Source organism: Sus scrofa, chromosome Y (assembly GCF_054392235.1).
Source record: "Sus scrofa isolate SSC_HxYL_T2T_F1_AM1 chromosome Y, Sscrofa_HxYL_maternal_Yorkshire_Landrace_v2.0, whole genome shotgun sequence".
NCBI lineage: Eukaryota > Metazoa > Chordata > Mammalia > Artiodactyla > Suidae > Sus > Sus scrofa.
The window spans coordinates 18,830,349-18,853,190 of record NC_139402.1 but is presented as its reverse complement, the minus strand read 5'-3'; the positions used below and the strand labels follow the sequence as shown (position 1 = coordinate 18,853,190).

At 36.0% G+C, this 22,842-nt stretch overlaps 1 protein-coding gene across 1 annotated transcript in view; it reads left to right on the top strand.

Annotated features, from left to right (window-relative positions):
• LOC102159347 (cullin-4B-like) overlaps positions 1–22,842 on the top strand; it is a 166,727-nt gene that overhangs the window by 17,803 nt on the left and 126,082 nt on the right. Inside the window, exons 4-8 of the mRNA XM_085009118.1 lie at positions 3,742–3,845; positions 4,259–4,328; positions 7,185–7,258; positions 8,153–8,315; positions 8,413–8,502. Coding sequence (XP_084865244.1) covers positions 3,742–3,845; positions 4,259–4,328; positions 7,185–7,258; positions 8,153–8,315; positions 8,413–8,502 — 501 coding nt within the window. The remainder of the gene's footprint in view (positions 1–3,741; positions 3,846–4,258; positions 4,329–7,184; positions 7,259–8,152; positions 8,316–8,412; positions 8,503–22,842) is intronic.

Below are 22,842 nucleotides of genomic sequence, written 5' to 3'. Positions count from 1 at the left end.
ACAATTGTTCCTTCTAGCATTTTCAATATATCATGCAGTCACTTCTGGCCAGCAAACTTTCTATGACAGCTTTATGGGATTCCCTTATTTTACTCTGTGTTTTTCTCTTGATGCCTTTTGAACTCTTTGACTTTCCCCATTTTAATTATATGTTTTGATGTAGGTCTCTTGCATTCATATTATTTGGGATCCTGTGTATCTCATTTACCTCGATGTCTGTTTACTTCTTTAGATTTGGGAAGTTTTCAGACATAATTTTTCAAATATATTTGATATACTTTTCTCTCTCTTCTTGTCTGGAACCTCTATAGTGGGAATGTTGACATATTTAATTTTATAGGGCAGATCTTGTATGTTGCTTTTTTTCACTTGTCTTTCTCTCTGATGTTATTATTGATTGATTTTCATTAGTATTCTGTCTCCTTTAGCCTGCTATTCATTACTTCTAAAGTATTTTTTATTTCAGATATTGATTATATCTACTTTTGATTAGGTTGTGTTATATTTTCTAATTCCTTGATAAAATGATCTGTTTACATCAGTTTTCTTCCCTAATTCTGTTATTTTTATTACCAGTTATTTGAATTCTTTGTATGGTAAGTTATTTATTTGTTCTTTTTTCCAGAGGTTTTTTCTCATCTTTCTATTAGACATAGTTCCTCTGCCTTTTTGTTTTAATTTTCCTTGTCTATGAATTTAGGAGGAACAGTTAGCTATAATGGTCTTAAAAAGCTGTTCTTATATTGGAGTTTCCCTCTCTTGACTCTGTGCTCAAGGCATTTGGTAGGTCAGCTGCATTTGATGAGGATACCAGTCAGATTCTTCCCCAGTGTGTGCTAGCAGGTACCACATTGTAGGGGTGTGGCTGCAGATGGAGAAGCTAGAACCTATTCAGGGTGTAAGTTAGGATTCCCACCCTTCTTTGTGGTGATCACTGCCCTTTCAGGAATGGGGTCTGATTCCAGTTTGTTAGAACAGAGGTCTGGAGGATAAGACTTGGGCTGGCTCTGTTCCCTTTAAATGTGTGTTTTTCTTCTTTCCGGATCTTTGTCCTAAAGAGGGGGTGCTAAAGTAATTGGGGGTCATAGCCTACAGATATCAGATGCTTTGCCTATGTAGGCATCTGTGGCTGTGCTCATATACAGCCTGTGGTTGCATTTTCCCTTGTCTTGGCTGCCTAATATCCAGTGCCATGCTTTGATATATAGTGAGTGAAGCTGAAGTGTTTACCCACCTCAGCCTGGGGCGTGTACCAAGGTACCCATGGGATAGTTGGCAGCTACTAGAGCAGATCTCCTTCCATCCTGCCTCTGGGGCAAGCAGCATGCACATGCATACTAGTTACTAGCTGAATTCAGGCTTCCCATTGTCCTCCTGTTAGTCCCAGTTGCTCTCTAGCCAGCCAAGGAGTCTTGTTTTCCCTATATAGGATTCCGTGACTGGCATACCTAATCTGTGGTTCTCATTGCTCTCTCTTCAGAGCAGTCGTTCATCCATTTGTTATCCTTTTTTTCCTGTGTCTTCTCCCAGGGGAACATGTCTTGCCCAGATTTATTTTTGTCCTTTCCTACCCAATAATATGTATCTTTCTTACATCCTCATCTGTGCAGGAGCCCTTTGTCAGTTTCTAGTTAGTTTTTTGTGATACTTATTCCATGCGTGGTTGTACTTTTTATGTATTACTGGGGAAAGGTGAGCTCCATGTCCCTTTATTTTACTGTCTTAATATCTTAATCTTCCTCCTCATTGAGGTCTAGATTTTCATTTCCTCTGTGGCTAATTTCACTAATGTTGTACAGTTTTCATGTGCTTATTAGTCATTTGTATGTCTTCTTAGAAAATGTCTTTAAATCCTTGAATCACTTTTAAATTGACTTCTTTGCCTTATTGTTAAAATATACAAGTTCCTTTTGTATTCTGGACATAAAAATCATATAAAATGTTTGATTTACACATATTTTCTCACTTTGTATTGTCTTTTCATCTTCTTCAAAGTACAGAAGTCGACGCACAGAGGTTTTTAGTTTTACCGAAGTCCAGTTATATATTCTCTTTTGTTGGCTTTTGTTATGGCTTCACGTGTAAGAAACTGTTGCCAAAACCAGAGTCATGCAGATTTTGCCTTATTTTTTCTAAAAGTTTTATAATTTTAGTTCTTACATAGAGCTTTTTGATTCATGTAAAGTTAATTTTACATGTGGTATAAGGACATTTCAACTTTTATGTGGACATCAATTTGTTTAAGAGATTGTTTTTTCCCCATTGAATGGTCTTGGTGTGCTGGTCAAATATCAGTGGAATCATAGATGTAAGATTGTATTTTTGGGCTTCCAGTTTTGTTGCCTTGGTCTGTATGTCTGTCCTTACTCTAAAAATCGTATTGTTTGATTGTTACAGCCTAGGTTTTATTCCTTTTCCTATACTTTTTTTTTCTTTTTTTCTCAATCTGGGTAATCTCAAATATGTATGGTAATTGAATATCCCCGTTTCATTAACTTAGTGGTCAGCTACTGAGGTTTACTTAAACACTAGCAAAACTAGACAAAAATTGACTTCTCCTGATTTTGAAGATTAGGTTTGTATAGGGCATTCCTTAATTGTTTAACCTGATATTTCCAAATCTTACTTTTCTTCACTCTGGTTGAGCATAGCCAAAAGGTAGGCCTGAGTTGGAATTAGCATCTCTCAAGGTCTTTGCTGAGAATGTGTCTAACACTGGACATGTGTGTGCACTTTTTGATTTTTTAGTATATGTAGGAGCTTTTCAAACCTCCTCAAATACACACACACACACACACACACACACACACACACACACACACACACACACACACATTTTTTTTCTCAGCTTCTATTCTTTTCCAAATAGTCTCCTACTATTTGGAGGAAACTCCAAGGCGGGAGGCAGTGGGATAAGCCATAGAATCAAAACCACAGTATCACATTTTTTAAGAAGTAGGTTCCTGTTGCCCCCTGTGTTACTGGTAAGGAGCCACTATTATTGGGCTTGCTGCCATTATAGTAGGTGGTTAAATAACTACCATAGGCTCTATTAGAAATGTAGCAGCCTCTTCATTAAATGTTTCTTTTATTGTGTTTTGTTAGATTCCAGAGTTCTGAAAAAGTTGATTGTGAACATTTTTTGCCAACTTAATTTTTCATTTAGTGAAGAAATGTAGTGTTCAAGGACCTCACTGCTCTTTGGGGATACCACTCCAGTGGTCAGTGGGCATATTTTAATGTAATCAAAATGGTTTGTTGTATTTTTTACTACAAGTAGTTTAAATCACATTTAATTAAATTGTGTATGCTATAGTTATTGTACATGTTGTCTTTAATTCTTTCTTGCAAAAATTTAAAACAATCTAAACTTTTTAAACACTTTGGAAGGCAATACATGGGTTTATGCATACTTTCAGGATCTTAGTTTTTTTAGTTTTTAATTAAAATTTTGATTACATGAATGTCAGTTTCTAAATTTGAAATTTTTTAGTAATTCTGAAAGTAGGTTTTTGTATGTTAATTTGGATGGAAAAATTTTAAATTCGTTTTTCTTAGGCTTTCAAATATTGCAAACTTTGAAATAGATTTTTACCATCCATTTTAAATTAATGTATAATATGCTAATAATATTTATATTGATTAATTAATCCATTTAATATAAGTTAATAGTATTCAGTATTATTAATGTGGAAAATATTTTGAACTGTACTTAATTTTATTTTTCCAACAATTTTTCAGAGTGTTGAAAACCTTTGCTCCTATGATTTATCTGCAAACTTGTATAAACAACTGAAGCAGCTTTGTGAAAACCACATCAAAGTACAAATTCATCAATTCAGAGAGTATCCTTTCTTGAAATAAACAATTTTATATTCTTTGCCTTTCCTTTAGTTCATCTTTAACTTTGATTATATGAAAGTTTCCATGTATGGTAGAGAAAAAGAGGAGAAAGTTTCTCCTTTTTATTTGGGGTATCTAAAGTTTCTTTATGGGATTAATGTAAATTAACCTCTCTCCTTCCTTTTAGCCATCTTTACTTTTTTGTCAAAATTCCCATTTCAGATTCTGTTGAGTGGAATAAGTCATTGGATTATGTATATTTGAGGAATTTTACTTTATAATCTAGTAAGACTTAGAGATGCTTAGATTTCTGGGTACAGTAAGCGCTTTTACTAATGTTTTTTAGAAGTGTTAGCTTCCACTTGAAGAATATGTGTTAGTTTTAGAATATAAATTTTTCTTAACATTACCTCATGGATTCTCTGGATAGTGACTCTTTTCTAAAGGAAATGGATAGATGCTGGCAGAATTATGGCAGACAAATGGTAGGGTGTAAAAATTGTTTTTAGTTGGAAGTATTAATATGGAATGTGTTAAATGGTTGTATTTAAGAGGAATCCAAAATGCAGTTAACTCATACTTAAAATAACATATTTACCTCTTTTTTTTTAGGACACTCCTGCACCATATGGAAGTTCCAGGGTAAGGGCTAAATCAGAGCTCTAGCTGCTAGCCTATGCCGCAGTCACAGCAACATCAGATCTGAGCCAAATCTGCTACCTTCACTGTAACTTGCAGCAATGACAGATCCTTTAACCTAATGAGCAAGGCCACAGATAGAACCCGCATCCTCACAGATACTAGTTGGGTTCTTAACTTGCTGAGCCACAACAGGAACTCCCTAAAATGACGTATTTAGAAGTGCCTTTATGGGAAAAGTTTATTCTCAGTTTTTTAAAATTCAAATTTTAATTTATTCATTCATTTGTAGTTTGACAACTTGATGTTTTTAAAAATATATGATTATATTTTAAAGATAGTTCTGTTTAATATTAATTTGAGCTTAATAAGAAGGCAGAAATATATATCAGATTTCCTTATAACTTTGCATTTATAACACTTAGTTTTATTAAATGGTATCTGAAATTAGTAATTTCTGATCTGAGGTTTAAATATATAAAGGAATGTGCTGTAAAGGAATTGGATATGTAACAAAGGAAACCAAAGTGTTTTAAATATCCCAACAGAATGTATGATTTTTGGGGACAAAATGATGTAAATTGTGCCCACTTTTCCATTTTCATGTAATAAAGCATAAAAAAAGATCCTTTAAAAGTATTAATATAATTCTTTAGGTTTTATTTAATGTGTAAAAACAAAGATGCCCTGAATTAAAAGTTTCACCATTAATAGAAAGTATTTTTCTTAATTTCTTACATAAAGACTAAAGCTAGAATGGAGGTTATAGTCTTCATATTCCATGCAATAGTGATATTGAGAAGTTTATGTTCTTAAAATATGAAAAGCAGGGCACCACATCATTTATAACAGGAAACTATTTATCTGATTATTTGTTTTAATGAATTGTCATTCATATTTGGTTGATTTAGTTCTTGGTGTTTGGAGTTGTTAAATTCTGTCCTCAATCATTTCCAGCGAAAACATCCTCTTTGGTAATAGGTAGCTACCATATCACCAATTCCTAGTTTTCAGATTGATTTATAAAAGTGTTAGTGAATCTTGCTTCAAAATCATGACTGTGAATGACACACATCTTTAATCTTCAACAACTGTGTTCACTTACAAAATTCCCTAGCATAATTAATTACTCCTTCTCATAACATTTCCAAATACTTGGTGTAGAGTTTTTAGAGGAATCAGCACAGAGGTACCATAAAAGTTTTACCTGAAAGGCAAAAAAAGTACATCTTATCTAAAGGCAGATTATTCATGAACATAGTGATTACCCCGTGTTAAGACTGCACTAACAAATATTCTAAGTTTAATAGAGATGCAAATTTGCTACAAAATTAAAAGTCTGTGAAGCTGTGTTTAGGTTATCTTTATGGGTATTTTTTTCAGTTTAAAGGAAGGTGTGTTGGAGGATATAAGCATACAATATATATGTTTTTTTTCCTCCATATGCTATTTAACCAGCCAGCCTGGAAAATACAGCTTGGAAGTTGGAAGATTATCACTTCTCTGTAGTTGTCTAGGCTCTCACCACCCCGCCATTCCACACTGGTTTCTTTTTGTCTCTCTTTTGGCTTCCCCAAGCTATTTGAGCATGTTTCTATTATAGCACTTAAAAGGTGTGTTTAATTATTTTTCTCAGTTTCTTTTTCTAATATTCTTGATTATTTAAAATTTATTTGATATGTAATTAAGAACTAACATTGTGGAAGTTTAAAGTGTACAGTGTTATGATATGATACATTGTGTATTGAAAAATTATTACCTATGGTAGAGCTAGCCACAACTGTTATGTGACATAATTACTACGTTTTATTGTGGTAACATTTAAGATTTACTCTCCTAGAAACTCAAGTATATAATCAATATTATTAATTATAATTCCCATGCTATACATTAGCTCTCCAAGTGTTCATTTTATGACTAAAAGATTGTATGTTTAGCCACTGTTAGCATTTATTTTAAAATTAAAATTATTAAACTATTTTATTAATAAATTAATATTAAGTGGAATAAAGTTTTTCTACTTAATTTTATAATACAGTAGACGTCTGTATTATAAACCACATGAAAGGTTTTTTTGTTTCATAAATCATTTTTTAAAGTACAGAGAAGGTGAGAAAAGAATAAAAATTGCTGTTCTAACATACAATCAGATTATGGTTAATTTAACAAAGAATTGTCCCTGTTGCTATTTGTGTCTTCAAATATAAGTCATGGGATCACACATATTTGTATGTAGCCTTGGCATTAATAGTGATTTATGTTACTTCTTCACATTTCTTATTTTACCATTCACAACTCTAGCCCTCTTATATTTTCAGTCTTCTAATGTTGTGCTTAAAGCTTTTTCAAAGATTTCTTTATTCATCAGATTATATTTAGCACTTTGTTGATATATCAGCAGTTTTTATTTAAGTAATAATCTTTATTTGACTAGACTTTCTTCGTATATTTCCAGTAACTTTTATCATTTAAGGAGGAATTTATTTAGAGCTAACAGAAGAAAATGAATAAAAATTTGAATGGCTATCTTTTTCCAAGACAAATAATATATTACTACACATATATGATTTCACACACACACACTCACACATATATAGTCAAAGAAAATGTGTTTTTATTAAAAACTAGATTTCACTAGGTGGATAATAATTTAACTGAAAAAATCTTTAATACATGATTTATCTTTGTTTTATTTTTGACAGATCATGATTAGGAACATTTTTCTGTTCCTAGATAGAACGTATGTTTTTCAGATTTCAATGTTGTCTTCCATTTGGTAAGGATACAGTAATTCATGTTGCATGTAATTTAAATGTATGTCTTTTATTTGTCCTAAGAAATTATATCAAGAGGAAAATGCTTTTCCTGGAGTTCCCATTGTGACTTAGTGGTAACAAACCCAGCTGGTATCCATTAGGATGTGTATTTGATCCCTGGCCTCACTCAGTGGTTTAAGGATCAGGCATTGCCATGAGCTGTGGTATAGGTCACAGACGTGACTGAGATCTGGCATTGCTGTGGCTGTGGTGTAGGCCAGCAGCCACAGCTCTGATTTGATCCCTACCCTGGGAACTTCCACATGCTGCAGATGTGGCCCTAAAAAGACCAAAAAGAAAAAAAGGAGAAAAGTAATTTTCAAAATCTCTAAGTCTCTGTATCTATCATAAAATTAAAATAGATATATGTATATTTTTTAATTGTGTTTGAGCACTTGGTAGTGCAATTCTAGGTGTTAATTAACTCTTATTCAGGGAATATACTAGTTCTAAGATACATTCTAGGATAATCACATACCACATGTTTTATTACAAAGGGAGAAAGTCAAATTGATGTTGGAATTGTGTTTATTAAGGCTAAAAGTCTGTGAAGCCAAAATTAGGCAAGTTTAGAACCTATAACTTTATTCTAAGTATTAATTTTTAAACATTACTACACTCTATTTTATGCTATCCAAAATACTTTAGTCTGAATCTTTGTTTTTATTGATTATAAACAAAATGAAAATTTTAAAAATTTAGCCAGCCGGATAGAAAGTTTAACCATCATATTTTGTTTTGACTGTCAGTTGTGCCTTATACACGTGTAGTAAGAGTATTACTGATGGCAAAATAGCTAAAATTTTTATGGTTTTAAAGTTAATTTGTTTAGACGGTGTTTTTATTTGTTTTAGGGACATGGGGCTTGAATTATTTAAATCATACATAATTTGTGATCAGAAGGTCCAGAATAGGACTATACATGGAATTCTTCTTTTGATTGAAAAAGAAAGAAATGGTGAAATGGTTGATCGAAGTTTGATTCAAAGGCTTTTAACGATGCTTTCTGATTTGCAGGTGAGCAATATTTTAACTTTTTATTAGTTGAAATTGATTTGTAATCTGCTTTTAAAGGTAAGTTTTAACTGAGTGTCTTTTGTATATTACATCTTAGATTTACCAAGAATCTTTTGAGAATAAGTTCTTAGAAGAAACAAGCAGGTTCTATGCATCAGAGGGAAGGAAGCTAGTGCAAAAAAGAGAGGTACTTGAAATTAAGATAGTTATAAATCTTTTCATGGTCCATAGAGCCAATCATTAATGCTCTTTTTATTTATATTTTATATATAGATATGAATATACTTTACATGCTGATATTTTTACTAAGTTTTTGTTGTTGTATATTCTTGGTCAATTTTGCTAAAGGCTTGTCAGTTTTATTGATCTGTTTAAAGAACCAAATTTTGGTATTCATTATTTTCTTTCATCTTTTTCATTTCTATTTCATTAAATTCTTAATTCCTTCACTTGCTTTAGGTTTAGTCTGATATTTTTCCAGTGTCTCAGGTAGAAGGTTAAGTTACTGTTTTAAAATGTTACTTTTTTCAATGTAAGTTTTTAGAAATGTAAATTTCCTGCTGTGTTCTAGGTTAGCAGTATTCCTTAAATTTTCATATATTGTGTTTTCATTTACACCCTTATGGAATTAGTTTTCAGTTTTCTTTATGATTTCTTCTTTGACACATAGGTATTGAGAAATGCATTGTTGTGTGAATATATTTATGAATCTGCAAATCTCCCACATTTCTTTTTTTTGCTACATTTTGTACAATATCAGTCCTTTAAAATTTATTTGACTTATTTTGTGGTCTAACATGGTCTTTACTGCAAATATTCATTGTTCACCTGAGATTTTGTTGGGGGAACATTCTGTGTATGTGTATCAGCTCATACTAATTTTGATATTGCTCCATTCTACTGATTTTGTGTGTGTGTATGTTCTATCCTTATGTGTAGTATAATTATATGTAACATATGTAATATAGCATCTCTGTATATTCTGTATGTATGTATATTTTGGTGTATATCCATAGGGTTTTAGAATCTATTTTTGTTGAATTACATAAATAGGGTTAGGGTTAGGGGTTGGGGTTCTTGTTTCTGTTTTCTATTAGTAATGATTTTTCATTTTTCCATTATATCTGGTTTACAGTGTTCTGTCTATATTCTACTGTACAGCAAAGTTACCCAGTTACACATACATGTGTACATTCTTTCCTCTCACATTATCATGCTCCATCATAAGTGACTAGACATTGTTCCCAGTGCTACACAGTAGGATCTCATTTCTTTTCCTTTCCAAAGGCAGTAGTTTGCATCAGTTTACCCAAAAATTCCCAGTCCATTCCACTCCATCCACCTCACCATGGCAACCACAAGATTGTTCTCCATGTCCATGATTTTCTTTTCTGTGAAAAGGTTCATTTGTGCTATATGTTAGATTCCAGATATAAGTGATATCATAGAGTATTTGTCTTTCTCTTTATAACTTACTTCACTTAGTATGAGAGTATCTAGTTCCATCCATGTTGCTGAAAAGGGCATTATTTTGTTCTTTTTTTTACTCAGTGCTGAGTAGTATTGCACTGTGTATATATACCCCATCTTCCTAATCCGTTGATCTGTCGATGGACATTCAAGTATTTCCATTTCTTGGCTATTGTGAATAGTGCTTCAATGAACATGTGGGTACATGTGTCTTTTACAAGGAAAGTTTTGTCTGGATATATGCCCAAGAGTGGGGTTGTGGGGTCATATGGTAGTTCTATGTATAGTTTTCTAATGTACCTCCATACTGTTTTCCATAGTGGTTGTACCAGCTTACATTCCCACTAACAGAGCAGGAAGGTTCCCTTTTCTCCATACTCTCTCCAGCATATGTTTTTTGACTTATTTTGGATGGCTGTTATGACTGGTGTGAGGTGGTGTCTCGTGGTAGTTTTCATTTGAACTTCTCTAATAATTGGTGATGTTGAGCATTTTTTCATGTGCTTGTTAGCCATGCATATACCTTCTTTGGAGAAATGTCTATTGCCCATTTTTCAATTGGGTTGTTGGCTTTTTAGCTGTTGAGTTGTATAATTTGTTTGTATATTTTAGAGATTAAGCCCTTGTCATTTGCATCATTTGAAGCTATTTTCTCCCATTCTGTAAATTGCCTCTTTGGATTTTTTATGGTTTTGTAAGGTTCCCTTTACTGTGTGAAAGTGTGTCAGTTTGATTAGGTCTCATTGGTTTATTTTTGCTTTTATTTCTGTTGCTTTGGGAAACTCATGGTGTCTTTTCTTAGTTTTAAGTCTTTAAGCCATTTCGAGTTTATTTTTGTGCATGACCTGAGGCTGTGTTCCAGTTTCATTGATTTACATGCAACTGTCTAGGTTTCCCAGTACCCCTTGCTTAAAGACTGTCTTTTTCCCATTTTATATTCTTGCCTCCTGTCTCGAAGATTAATTGGCCATAGGTGTCTGGGTTTATTTCTGCATTCTCTCTTCTGTTCCATTGATGTGTCTGTCTGTTTTGGTACCAGGACCACAGTGTCTTGATGACTGTGGCTTTGTAATATTGCCTGAAGTCTGGGAGAGTTATGCCTCCAGCTTGGTTTTTGTTCCTCAGGATTGATTTGGCAATTCTGGGTCTTTTGTGGTTCCCTATAAATTTTTGGATTGTTTGTCTAGTTCTGTGAAAAATGTCATGGGTAATTTGATAGGGGTTTCATTGAATATGTAGATTGCTTGGGTAGTATGGCCATTTTCAAAATATTAATATTTCGAACCCAGGAGAATGGAATATCTTTCCATTTCTTTGAATCCTTTTAATTTTCCTTTGTTAGTGTTTTATAATTCTCAGCATATAAATCTTTCACCTCCTTGATCAGGATTATTCCCAGGTATTTGACTTTTTGGTGTGCAATTTTAAAAGGTATTGTGTTTTTGTATCCCTTTTCTAATATTTCATTGTTAGTCTACAGAAATGCAACTGATTTCTGAATGTTAGTCTTATATCCTGCTACTTTGCTGAATTTGTATGTCAGTTTGAGTAATTTTGTAATTGAGTTTTTAGGGTTTTGTGTGTCTAGTATCATGTCATCTGCATAAAGTTACAGTTTTCCCTCTTCTGTTCCTATTTGGATTCCTTCTATTTCTTTTGTTTGTCTGATTGCTGAGGCTAGAACTTCCAAAACTATGTTGAATAACAGTGGTGAGAGTGGACATCCTTGTCTTGTTCCCCATTTTAGTGGGAAGGTTTTTCGGCTTTCCTGCATTGAGTATTACATTTGCTGTGGGTTTCTCATAAATGGCTTTTATTATCTTAAGGTATGTTCCCTCTATATCCACTTTGGTAAAGGTTTGATAATGAATGGATGTTAGGGTTTGTTAGATACTTTTTCTGCATCTGTTGAGATGATCATGTGGTTTTTGACTTTTCTTTTGTTTATGTGGTGTATGATGTTGATTGATTTACGTATGTTGAATCATCCTTGTGCATCTGGGATGAATCCCACCTGGTCTAGGTATATGATCTTTTTTATATGATGTCGGATTCAGTTTGCTAAAATGTTGCTGAAAAATTTTACATCTATATTCATCAAAGATATTGGCCTCTAGTTTTCTTTTTTGGTGTTGTCTGTCTGGTTTTGGAAATAGTGTGATGTGGCATCATAGAATGTTTTTGGAAGTATTCCTTCTTCTTCAACCTTTGGAAAGGTTTAAGGAGAATGGGTATAAGTTCCTCTTTGTATGTTTTGTAGAATTCCTCTGTGAAGCCATTTGGTCCTGGGTTTTATTTGTAGGTAGTGTTTTTATGACATACTCAATATCATTTCTAGTGATTGGGCTGTTCAGTTGATCTATTTCTTCTTTATTCATTTTTGGCAGGCTGCAAGTCTGTAGAAAGTTGTCCATTTCTTCTAGGTTGTCAAATTTGTTGTCATAGTTTTCTCTCAAGGTTTTTTGTACTTCTGTAGTATCCATTGTGATTTTTCCATTTTCATTCTTATTTTGTTTATTTGGGTTTTTTCTTTCCTCTTTTTGGTGAGTCTGGCCAGTGGTTTGTCAATATTGCTTACTTTTTCAAAGAACCAGCTCTTGAGAGAAGGCAAGGTGGCAGAAGAGTAAGAGGACACACTCACCCTCTCCCACAAACACATCAGAAAAACTCACCTACATGTAAAACGACCTGCACAGGACATCAATTGAATGCTGGCAGAAGAGCTTAAATCTAAAAAAGGGGAAGAAACTCTTGACATAACTGGGTAGAACAAAAAAAAAAAAAAAGAGAGAAAGGAAATCAAAATAAGACTAGCAGTCCGGTGAGGGAGTTGTGAAGATTAAAGGGAAACCACACCCTGGGAATCCACCTAACCAACAGAACGTTCAGTCACGTTGGAGGGATCTCCAAGAAGCTGGGAAAAGCACAGGCATAGGTTTGAGATCCAAAAGGCAGAGTGAGAGAGGCACAAATCATCTGAACCACTGGTACAGACACCACAGACCGAGACGCTCAGGTGGGGGCTGGGCACTGAGACTTAGGCTCCGGAGGTCATTCCCTGGGAGCAGGCTGGGGTTGGTGGTGTGGAGACAGCCTAAGGGAATAGGGAGCTGAAGTGCCATGGGTATAGAGAGGGATACAGTAAGGACTGGGGAGTGGAAAGCCACGACAAAGGGAACCTGGGAGAAGGTCCAGACCAACAGGGGAGACAAGGCACCATTGCTGGGACGGGGAGTGGAGAAGGGGGTGGGAGTCCATAGAAAACTCCTTGTGTCCCAGCTTGCATACTTGCCTGCCACCTTGCAGAGAGTGGAGCATTCCCAGTGCAACCCCCCCACCACCATGGTAGCCAGAAGCCACTTGCCATCCACTGCAGACTGGCCCACTTGCCTGAGGGAAGCTGCCCTCTTGGCTCACCATGCTCCTGGTGTCCATGACCTCCCATGTGGAGCCACCCTGCTGGCCCACCCTGGACTGTGCCAAAATAGTTAGGCTTCCCCAGATTCACAGAAAAAGAAAAACACAAGCATGATGAAGAAACTCAGAAACCATTCCCAGTTAAACCAACAGGTGAATTCACCTAAAGTCACCAATGAAACAGACATCTGCAGTCTGACAGAATTTGAGTTCAAAAGGGAGATATACTGAAGAAATTAAGAGAGGATATGAAAAGTAACATAGATTCTCTTAGGAATTAGAAAATATAAGGAGGAGCTAGGAAAAACTATAAAATTCATTTGCAGAGGTACAGACTGAGCTAAAGGCAATAAAGATCAGAATGAATAATGCAGAGAAATGAGTTATTGATAAGGAGAGAGAATATTGGAAATCACCCAAACAGGACAGCAGACTAAAACAAAATGAAAAAACATTAAAGCAATGTAAGAGACCTATGGAATGATACGAAGCAGGCAGATCTACACATAATAGGAATTCCAGAAGAAGAAGAAAAAGAAATGGGGATTGCAAATATATTTGAAGAAATTATAGCTGAAAACTTTCCAAATCTATAGGATACTGATATCAAGATACAGGAATCAGAGAGAGCCCCAAACAAGTGGAATCCAAACAGGATCCACACGAAGAATATTGCAATACAAATGGAAAAGTTAAAGAGAAGATCCTAAAGGCAGCAAGAGAAAAGCAAATGTTAATTATGAGGGAACCCGCATAAGGCTATCAGCTGATTTCTCTACAGAAACTCTACAGGCCAGAAAGGAGTGGCAAGATATATTTAAAGATCTAAAAGGAAAAAAAAAATCAGCATCCTGGAATACTCTATCCAGCAAGATTATCATTTAAAATAGGAGAAATAAAGAATTTCTCCAACAAACAAAAGCTGAAGGAAAACAGCAATATGAAACCCATTCTAAAAGAAATAATGTGAATTTAAAAAAAAGGAAGAAGTAGGATGGTGGAAAGCACAGTTGGAAAGCAGTGACTTAAATAAGCTAGCATACAGATCTAAACATGAGGATAAAAGATATCAAAATCATACAGTGTGGGCAAGGGAAGTAATAAAAAATAGATTCTTTTTTTATTTCAGCCTATATAATTTGAGCCTATATGATTATCAGGCTAAAGTTAGCAAACATAGGAAGGGGTTAACATATTTAAAAAACAGGGCAACCACAAATCAAAATTGAACGTTCTATTCACACAAACTGAAAAGAAAAGTACTCAAGCATAAAATAAATGGAAACCAACCAAAAAAAAAAAAAAAGGAAAATCGAATCAAGTGGAAAACAAGGTTTAAAATAGCAATAAATAAACATCTATCAATTATCACCTTAAATATCAATGGACTGAATCCTCCAATCAAAAGATATAGAGTGGCAGATTGTATAAAAAAGCAAAAATCTTCAGTTATGTTGCCTACAAGTAACTCACCTTAAGGTCAATGACACATATTGAAAGTAAGGAGATGGGAAAACATATTTCATACCAATGGACAAGGCAGGAAAGCAGGAGTTGCAATACTTGTAACAGACAAAAGAGACTTTAAAACGGAGGCCATTTGAAGGACAAAGAAGGACACTATTTAATGGTTAAAGGATGCATACAAGAAGAGGATATTACAATTGTTAGTATATATGCCCCAATTATAGGTGCATTCATATACTTTCAACAAATATTAACTGACATAATGGGAAAATGATGGGAATAAAATAATAGCTGGAGACTTTAACACCTCCCTCACAACAATAGACAGATCCTCTAGACATAAAATCAATAAGGCAACAGAGATCCTAAATGACACAAAAGTTAGACTTAAGTGACATTTTCAGGACATTACAACCAAAAAAATCAGAATACACATTCTTCTCAAGTGCACATGGGACATTCTCAAGAACTGATCACATATTGGAGCGCAAAGTTAACTTCAACAAATTTAAGAATTATTTCAAGTATCTTCTTGTACCACAATGGCATGAAACTAGAAATCAACCACAGGAAAAGATATGAGAAAAAAGCTACCACATGGAGACTAAACAACATGCTACCGAAAAACTAATGCGTCATGAGGAAATCGAGACAAATGATAACAAAGACACAACCGCTCAAAATCTATGGGACACCACGAAAGACATGCTCAGAGGGAAGTTCACAGCAAGATAGGCCTTCCTCAAAAAAGAAGAAAGATCTCAAATTGACAACTTAACCCACCACTTCAATGAATTAGAAAAAGAAGAAGAAGAAAAACAAAAACAAAAGCTAAAGTCAGCAAAAGGAAGGGAATCATAAAGATCAAAGAGGAAATCAATACAATAGATTCAAAAAACAATAGACAAAATCAATCAAACCAACAGTTGTTTCTATGAAAAGGTAAACAAAATAGACAAACCTTGGCTAGACTCACCAAGATAAGGAGAGAAAAAACCAAAATAAAGTAAGAAATGAAAAGGGAGAAGTCACAATGGATACTACAGAAATACAGAAAACCATAAGAGAATACAGTCAACAATTATACACCAACAACATGGAAACCGAGAAGAAATGGACAACTTTCTACTGACCTACAGCCTGCCAAAATGAATCAGGAAGAAATAGATCAACTGAACAGATGATCACCAAAAATGAATTGAATACATCATAAAAACACTACCTGCCAATAAAAGTCCAGGAGTGGACGGCTTCTCAGGAGAATTCTACAAAACATACAAAGAGGAATTTATACCTATCCTCCTTAAATGATTCCCAAAGGTTGAAGAAGAAGGAACACTCCCAAAAACATTTTGTGATGCCACCATCATCCTAATTCCAAAAACCAGACAAAGATACCACCAAAAAAGAAAACTAGAGGCCAATGTCTTTGATGAATACAGACGCAAAATTTCTCAACAACATTTTAGCAAACCGAATCCAACATCACATAAAAACGATCATATACCTAGACCAGGTGGGATTCATCCCAGATGCACAAGGATGATTCAACATACGCAAATCAATCAATGTCATACACCACATGAACAAAAGAAAAGTCAAAAACCACATGATCATCTCAACAGATGCAGAAAAAGTATCTAAGAAAGCCCAACATCCATTCATGATGAAAACTCTCACCAAAGTGGGTATAGAGGGAATATTCCTTAAGATAATCAAAGCCATTTATGACAAACCTACAGCAAACATAATATGCAATGGAGAAAAGCTGAAAGCCTCCCCACCAAAATCTGGAACAAGACAATGATGCCGACTCTCACCACTGTCACTCAACATAGTTTTGGAAGTTCTAGCCACAGCAGTCAGACAAACAAAAGAAATAAAAGACATCCAAACAGGAAGAAAAGAGGGAAAACTGTCACTGTATGCAGATGACATGATACTATACATAGAAAACCCTAAAGATATCAACCCAAAAGCTACTCAGACTGACATACAAATTCAGCAAAGTAGCAGGATATAAGATGAACAGTCAGAAATCAATGGCATTTCTGTATGCTAACAATGGAATTTTAGAAAAGGAATACAAAAATACAATACCCTTTAAAATTGCACCCCCAAAAATCAAATACCTGGGAATACACCTGACCAAGGATATGAAAGACTTATATGCTGTGAATTATAAACATTAATCACAGAAATGATAGAAGATGTAAAAAATAGAAAGATATTCCATGTTCCTGGGTTGGAAACATTGATATTGTAAAAATGGCCGTACTACCCAAAGTGAGCTCAGATTCAGTGCAATCCCTATCAAATTAACCATGACATTTTTCACAGAACTAGAGCAGACACTCCAAAAATTTATATGGAACCACAAAAGACAGAATTGCCAAAGCAATTCTAAAGAACATCAACCAAGCAGGAGGCATAACTCTCCCAGACTTCAGGCAATGTTACAAAGCCACAGTCATCAAGACAGTGTGGTAGATGAATGGAACAGAATAGAGAACCACAAAATAAATCCAGACTCCTATGGTCAGTTAATCTTTGACAAAGGAGGCAAGAACATAAAATGGGAAAAAGACAGTCTTTTCAGTGAGTATTGCTGGAAAACCTGGACAGCTGCCTGCAAATCCATAAAACTAGAACACACCCTCACACCATGCACCCAAATAAACTCAAAATGGCTTACAGACTTAAACATAAGACAAGACACCATCAAACTCCTGGAGCGAATATAGGCAAAACATTCTCTGACGTCAGCCTTACAAATATTTTCTCAGGTCAGTCTCCCAAAGCAACAGAACTAAAAGCAAAAATAAACCAATGGGACCAAATCAAACTGACAAGCTTTTGCACAGCAAAGGAAGCCAAAAAGAAACCAAAAACACAACTGGCAGAATGAGAGAAAATAGTTTCAACTGATGCTACTGACAAGGGCTTAATCTCTAAAATATGCAAGCAACTTATACAACTCAACAGCAAAAGAGCCAGCAACCCAACGAGAGATGGGCAAAACACCTGAAGAGATGTTTTTCCAAAGAAGATGTACAGATGGCCAACAATCACAAGAAAAAATGCTCAAAATCCCTGATTATGAGAGAAATACAAATCAAAGCTATAAGGAGATACCATCTCACACCAGTCAGACTGGCCATCATTAATAAGTCCACAAACAACAATTGTTGGAGGTGGGGTGGAGAAAAGGGAACCCTCCTGCACTGCTGGGGGGGATGTAAGCTGGTACAACCACTATGGAGAACAGTATGGAGGTACTAGAGCAATCTATACACAGAACTCCCTTATGACCCAGCAACCCCACTCTTGGGCATATATCTGGACAAAACTGTCCTTTAAAAAGACACGTGCACCTGCATGTTTACTGCAGCTCTATTTACAATAGACGAGACATGGAAACAACCCAAATGTCCATCGACAGATGACTGGATTAGGAAGACGTGGTATATATACACAGTGGAATACTACTCAGCCATAAAAAAGAATGACATAATGCCATTTGATGCAACATGATGGACCTAGAGACTCTCATCCTTAGTGAAGTAAGTCAGAAAGAGAAAGACAAATACCACATGATCTCACTTATATCTGGTATCTAATATATGGCAATATTGAACATTTCCACAGAAAAGAAAATCATGGACTTGGAGAATAGGCTTGTGGTTGCCTGGGGGGAGGTGGGGAGTCGGATGGATTGGGAGCTTGGGGATAATGGATGCAAACTATTGCTCTTGGAATGGATTTACAATGAGATCCTGCTGTGTAGCACTGAGAACTACGTCTAGTTACCTCTGACAGTGCATGATAATGTGAGAAAAAGAATGTGTATATGTATATGTAACTGGATCACTCTGCTGTACAGTAGAAAACAAAATTGCATTGTGAAATAACAATTGAAAAAAGAACCCCTTCTTGGTTTTATTGATTTTTTTCTGTTATTTTTTGAAGCTATTTTATTGATTTCCTCTCTGCTCTTTATGATTTCTTTCTGCTGTTCATTACTTTTTTGGTAACTCATTTAGGTGGTGGGACAAGTTGTTGATTTGGGATTTTTCTTCTTTTTTTGAGGAAAGCCTGTATTGCTGTGAATTTACCCTCAGCACAGCTTTTGTGGGATTTGATAGATTTCCATTGGTTGTTTCTTCACTTTCACTTGTCTTGAGGTGTTTTTTGTTTTCCTTTTTGATTTCCTCATTGACCCATTGGTGTTTTTGTAGCTTGTGTTTTAGTCTCCATGTAATTAGTTTTTTCTCTTTTCTTTTCCTGTGGTTGTTTCTAGTTTCATGCCATTGTGGTCCAAGAAGATACTTGAAATAGTTTCTATACTCCTGAATTTGCTGAGGTTAGCTTTGTGCCCCAAATCCTTGAGAATGTTCTATGTGAACTGGAGAAAAATATATATATTCTGATTTTTGGGGGGTGTAATGTTCTTAAAAGTGTCAATTAATTCTAACTTTTCTGTTGTGTCATTTCAGATCACTGTTTCTTTAGTGATTTTCTGTCTAGAGGATCTGTCCTTTGCTGTGAGTGGGTGTTAAAATCTCCTACTATGATTGTATTCCCATCAATTCTCCTTTTATGTCTGTTAATATTTGTTGTAGGTATCTGGTGCTCCTATATTAGGGACATATATATTGAGGATTGTAATAGCCTCTTCTTGAATGGATCCTTTTACCATTAAATAGTGTTCTTTGTCTTTCTTTATGGCCTTTGTTTTAAAGTCTCATGTCTGATATGAGTACTGCAATTCCTGGTCTCCTGTCTTGTCCATTGGTGTGAAATATCTCTTCACATCCTCTCAACTTTTAAACTATATGTGTCCTTTCCCCTAAGGTGAGTTTCGTGTACACAGCAGGTTGAAGGTTTTTGCTTTTTTATCCCATCTGCCACTCTATGTCTTTTGATTGGAGAATTTGGTCCATTGTTATTCTAGGTAATTATTGATGGATACGTATTTATTACCATTTTAAACCTTATTTTCCAGTTGATTCTGTTTCTCTTTTCTTCATTTCTTTTTTTTTTGTTTGGATGGTTTCAATTTATGTTTGAGGACTTTTCAGTTTTCAGTTTATTTTATGCTTGAGTACTTTTCTTTTTTGTTTTTGTGAATATTTCATTTTGGTTTGTGGTTGCTCTGTTTTTTGTATGTTAACCTCTTCCTGTATCTGCTTGTTTTAGCATGATAGTCATATAGGCTCAACATTTATTAAAGTAATAAATAAGAGAATCTGTATTTTGTTACAGATTCCTTCCCCACATTCTATGATTTTGAAGTCTCTTTTTTTTAACATCTTCATATTTGTCATTTTGCTGTTCCTTGTGTTTATCATCACTTTTTCATCAGTTTTTCTTTCTTTTTTCCTGTTTTAGATCTGTATCCTTGCTTATTTAAATGATTACTTTCCAATTTTGTTTTCTTTCATCCTATTTCTTCTTAGTGCTTATTTTAACTTAGAGAAGCCCTTTCAGTATTTCTTTTAGAATGGGTTCCATATTGCTGTACTCTTTTAGCTTTTGTTTGTTGGAGAAATTCTTCTCCTATTCTTCTTCTACTTTAAATGATATTCTTTATGGATAGAGAATTCAAGGCTAAAAAGTTTTTCCTCTCAGATCTTTAAATATATTTTGCCACTCCCTTCTGGCCTATAGTGTTTCTGTAGAGAAATCAAGTTATAGCCTTTGGAGTTCCTTTATAATTAACACTTTTCTCTTGCTGCCTTTAGAGTCCTCTCTTTATCTTTAACTTTTACCATTTTTATTGCAGTATGTCTTGGTGTGGTTCTATTTGGGTTCAGTTTGTTTGGGGCCCTCTGTGCTTCCTGTGTCTTGATATCAGTTTCCTTTAGATTTGGAAAGTTTTCAGCCATAATTTCTTCAAAAATATTTTCAATCCCCTTTTTTTGTTGTTGTTCTTTTGGAATTCCTGTAATTCAAAGATTGGCCTCTTTATGTTATCCCATGGTCTTATATTGCCTTCATGTTTTTTTCATTTGGTTTTCTGTCTGCTGTACTGAATGGGTGATTCCCATTATCCTACCTTCCAAGTCACTAATTCATTCCTTTGCCATACTCATTCTGCTCTTTAGTGCCTTCAGCTCAGTTTGTGTCTCTGCAAATGGATTTTCTAATTTTTCTGTGTTCCTCCTTATATTTTCTAGTTCCTTTTTAAGACAATCTGCATTATCTGCTCTTAATTCCATGATATTTAGCCTTGATTCCTTCAGTATTTTCACTATCCCCCTTTTGAACTCACTGTCAGTCTGACTACAGAGGTCTTTTTCACTGTTTGCTGCTTCATATGAATTCTGTTTCTTTAAATCCAAATGATTTCTGAGCATCTTCATCTTGCTTATGTTTTTCTTTTTCTGTGAGTTTAGGGAAGCCAAACTATAGTCTTGGAGCGATGCTTCTATACAAAAGTGCCACTTTGTATTTTGTGGGGGTTACTATTTATTTTTGGTGTGAGAGTTTGAATAGTTGCTGTCTCTTTCTTTGGTGTGAGTGGGCTGTTATCCCCAGGGTGCTGAGTGTTTTTCCAGGGAGAAAGAGCCAATGGTAGGACTAGTAGTCAGTGCCTGGTTGCTGGGTTCTTACCAGCAGCAAAGACCTGCAGGAAGGTGGCACAGGCTACTCCTAGTTTCAGGGCCCTGGGATGAGACACTGAGCCTTGGGCAGATTTACCAGAGCATTTGGCAGTGGCAGCAGCAGGGTGTGTGAGTTCCCATGGGGGTGACAGCAACAACAGCTAGTGTTCAATTGCAGTGCCCTCTTCTGTGGTTCCTTTGAGTTGATTGGAGCCACAATCACGGACCCCTACTGGTGGCAGGCCACACCTACCTCTGGCATCAGAGATATCTGTGGTGGTTTGCCTCCTCCACCTGCAGAGCATGCAATTAGCATCCCTTCCCACTTAGGCCATGCAGAAGGTGCTGCACCAGCTGCACTTTTGGAAGGGACAGTGATCGATTATCTGGGTGCTGCCCAGAGCATTTGGCAGTGGCAGCTGCAGGGCAGGTATGTTCTCAGGGCTGTAAGAGCAATTACATATGGTGGTTGCCTGCATTCCCATGTTTTTTCTGACTCCTGAGGTGATTGGGGCCACAGGTGAAGCCTACTTACAGGCCCCCAGTGGTGGAAAGCCACATCTCCCTCTGGCCTCTGAGGCAACTGCTGTGGTCTGTCCCTGTTGCCTATAGATCACACAAGAGGCACCACATCACATTTAGCCCCCTGCTGCCCCCACACAAGAGGTGCATGGCCACCCAGAGTCCTCACAAGAAGTGCCCAGTCAGTTGTAGCCTAAGCAAGTGTCTTCTCACCACCTGTAGCCTGCCCCAGAGTCATCCCACAATCTAAGAGCCTTAGCATGTATGCACAGGGAGAATCCCATGGCCATCCCCCCTCCTCTTCTCACCCTCTGTAACAGTGGCATCCTACTTCTCCTGCTGGCCCAGACCTTCTCCCAGGTTCGCTCTGCTGGGGCATTCTATTCCCCAGCCCATAGCTCCACTGCTTGTCATTGCACCCCTTAGCCCCTCAGGCTGTCCCCCACACATCCAACCCTAGTCCTCTACCAGGGACTGACCTCCAGAGCCTAAGTCTCACTGCCCACACCCACAAGGCTGTGGTGTCCAGGGGTGGTGGTGCAGATGATCTGCCCAGCTCCCACTCCACTCTGCTCTCCTCAGTCCAACTGCTGCACCTTTCTCAGCAACCTTGTAGTCCCTCCTTCTGGCCAATCTCCTGGTGGGTTAGGTGGCTTCCCAGGGTATGGGTTGCTTTTGTCCTTCACAGCTCCCTCTCTGGAAGGCTAGTCCTTTCCTGATTCCTCTTCTCTCTCTCTTTTTTCTTTTGTTCTACCCAGTTAATGTCAGGAGTTTCTTGCCCTTTTTGTAGATTTAAGTTCTTCTGTCAGTATTCAGTAGATGTTCTATGTGAGTCATTTTACATGTGTATGTGGTTTATTGATGTGTTTGTGGGAGAAGATGAGTGTGATCTCTTACTCCTATGCCGTCTTGTTCTGCCTCTCTCCATCCTTGTTTCTCATAGTCTTCACTTAGTGCATTTCACAGTTTGTCCTAGGTATATTTAAATTTCAAACCATAAAGGTTTTTACAGATTTTACTCAGTGTTATAATTTTTGGCACTCTGA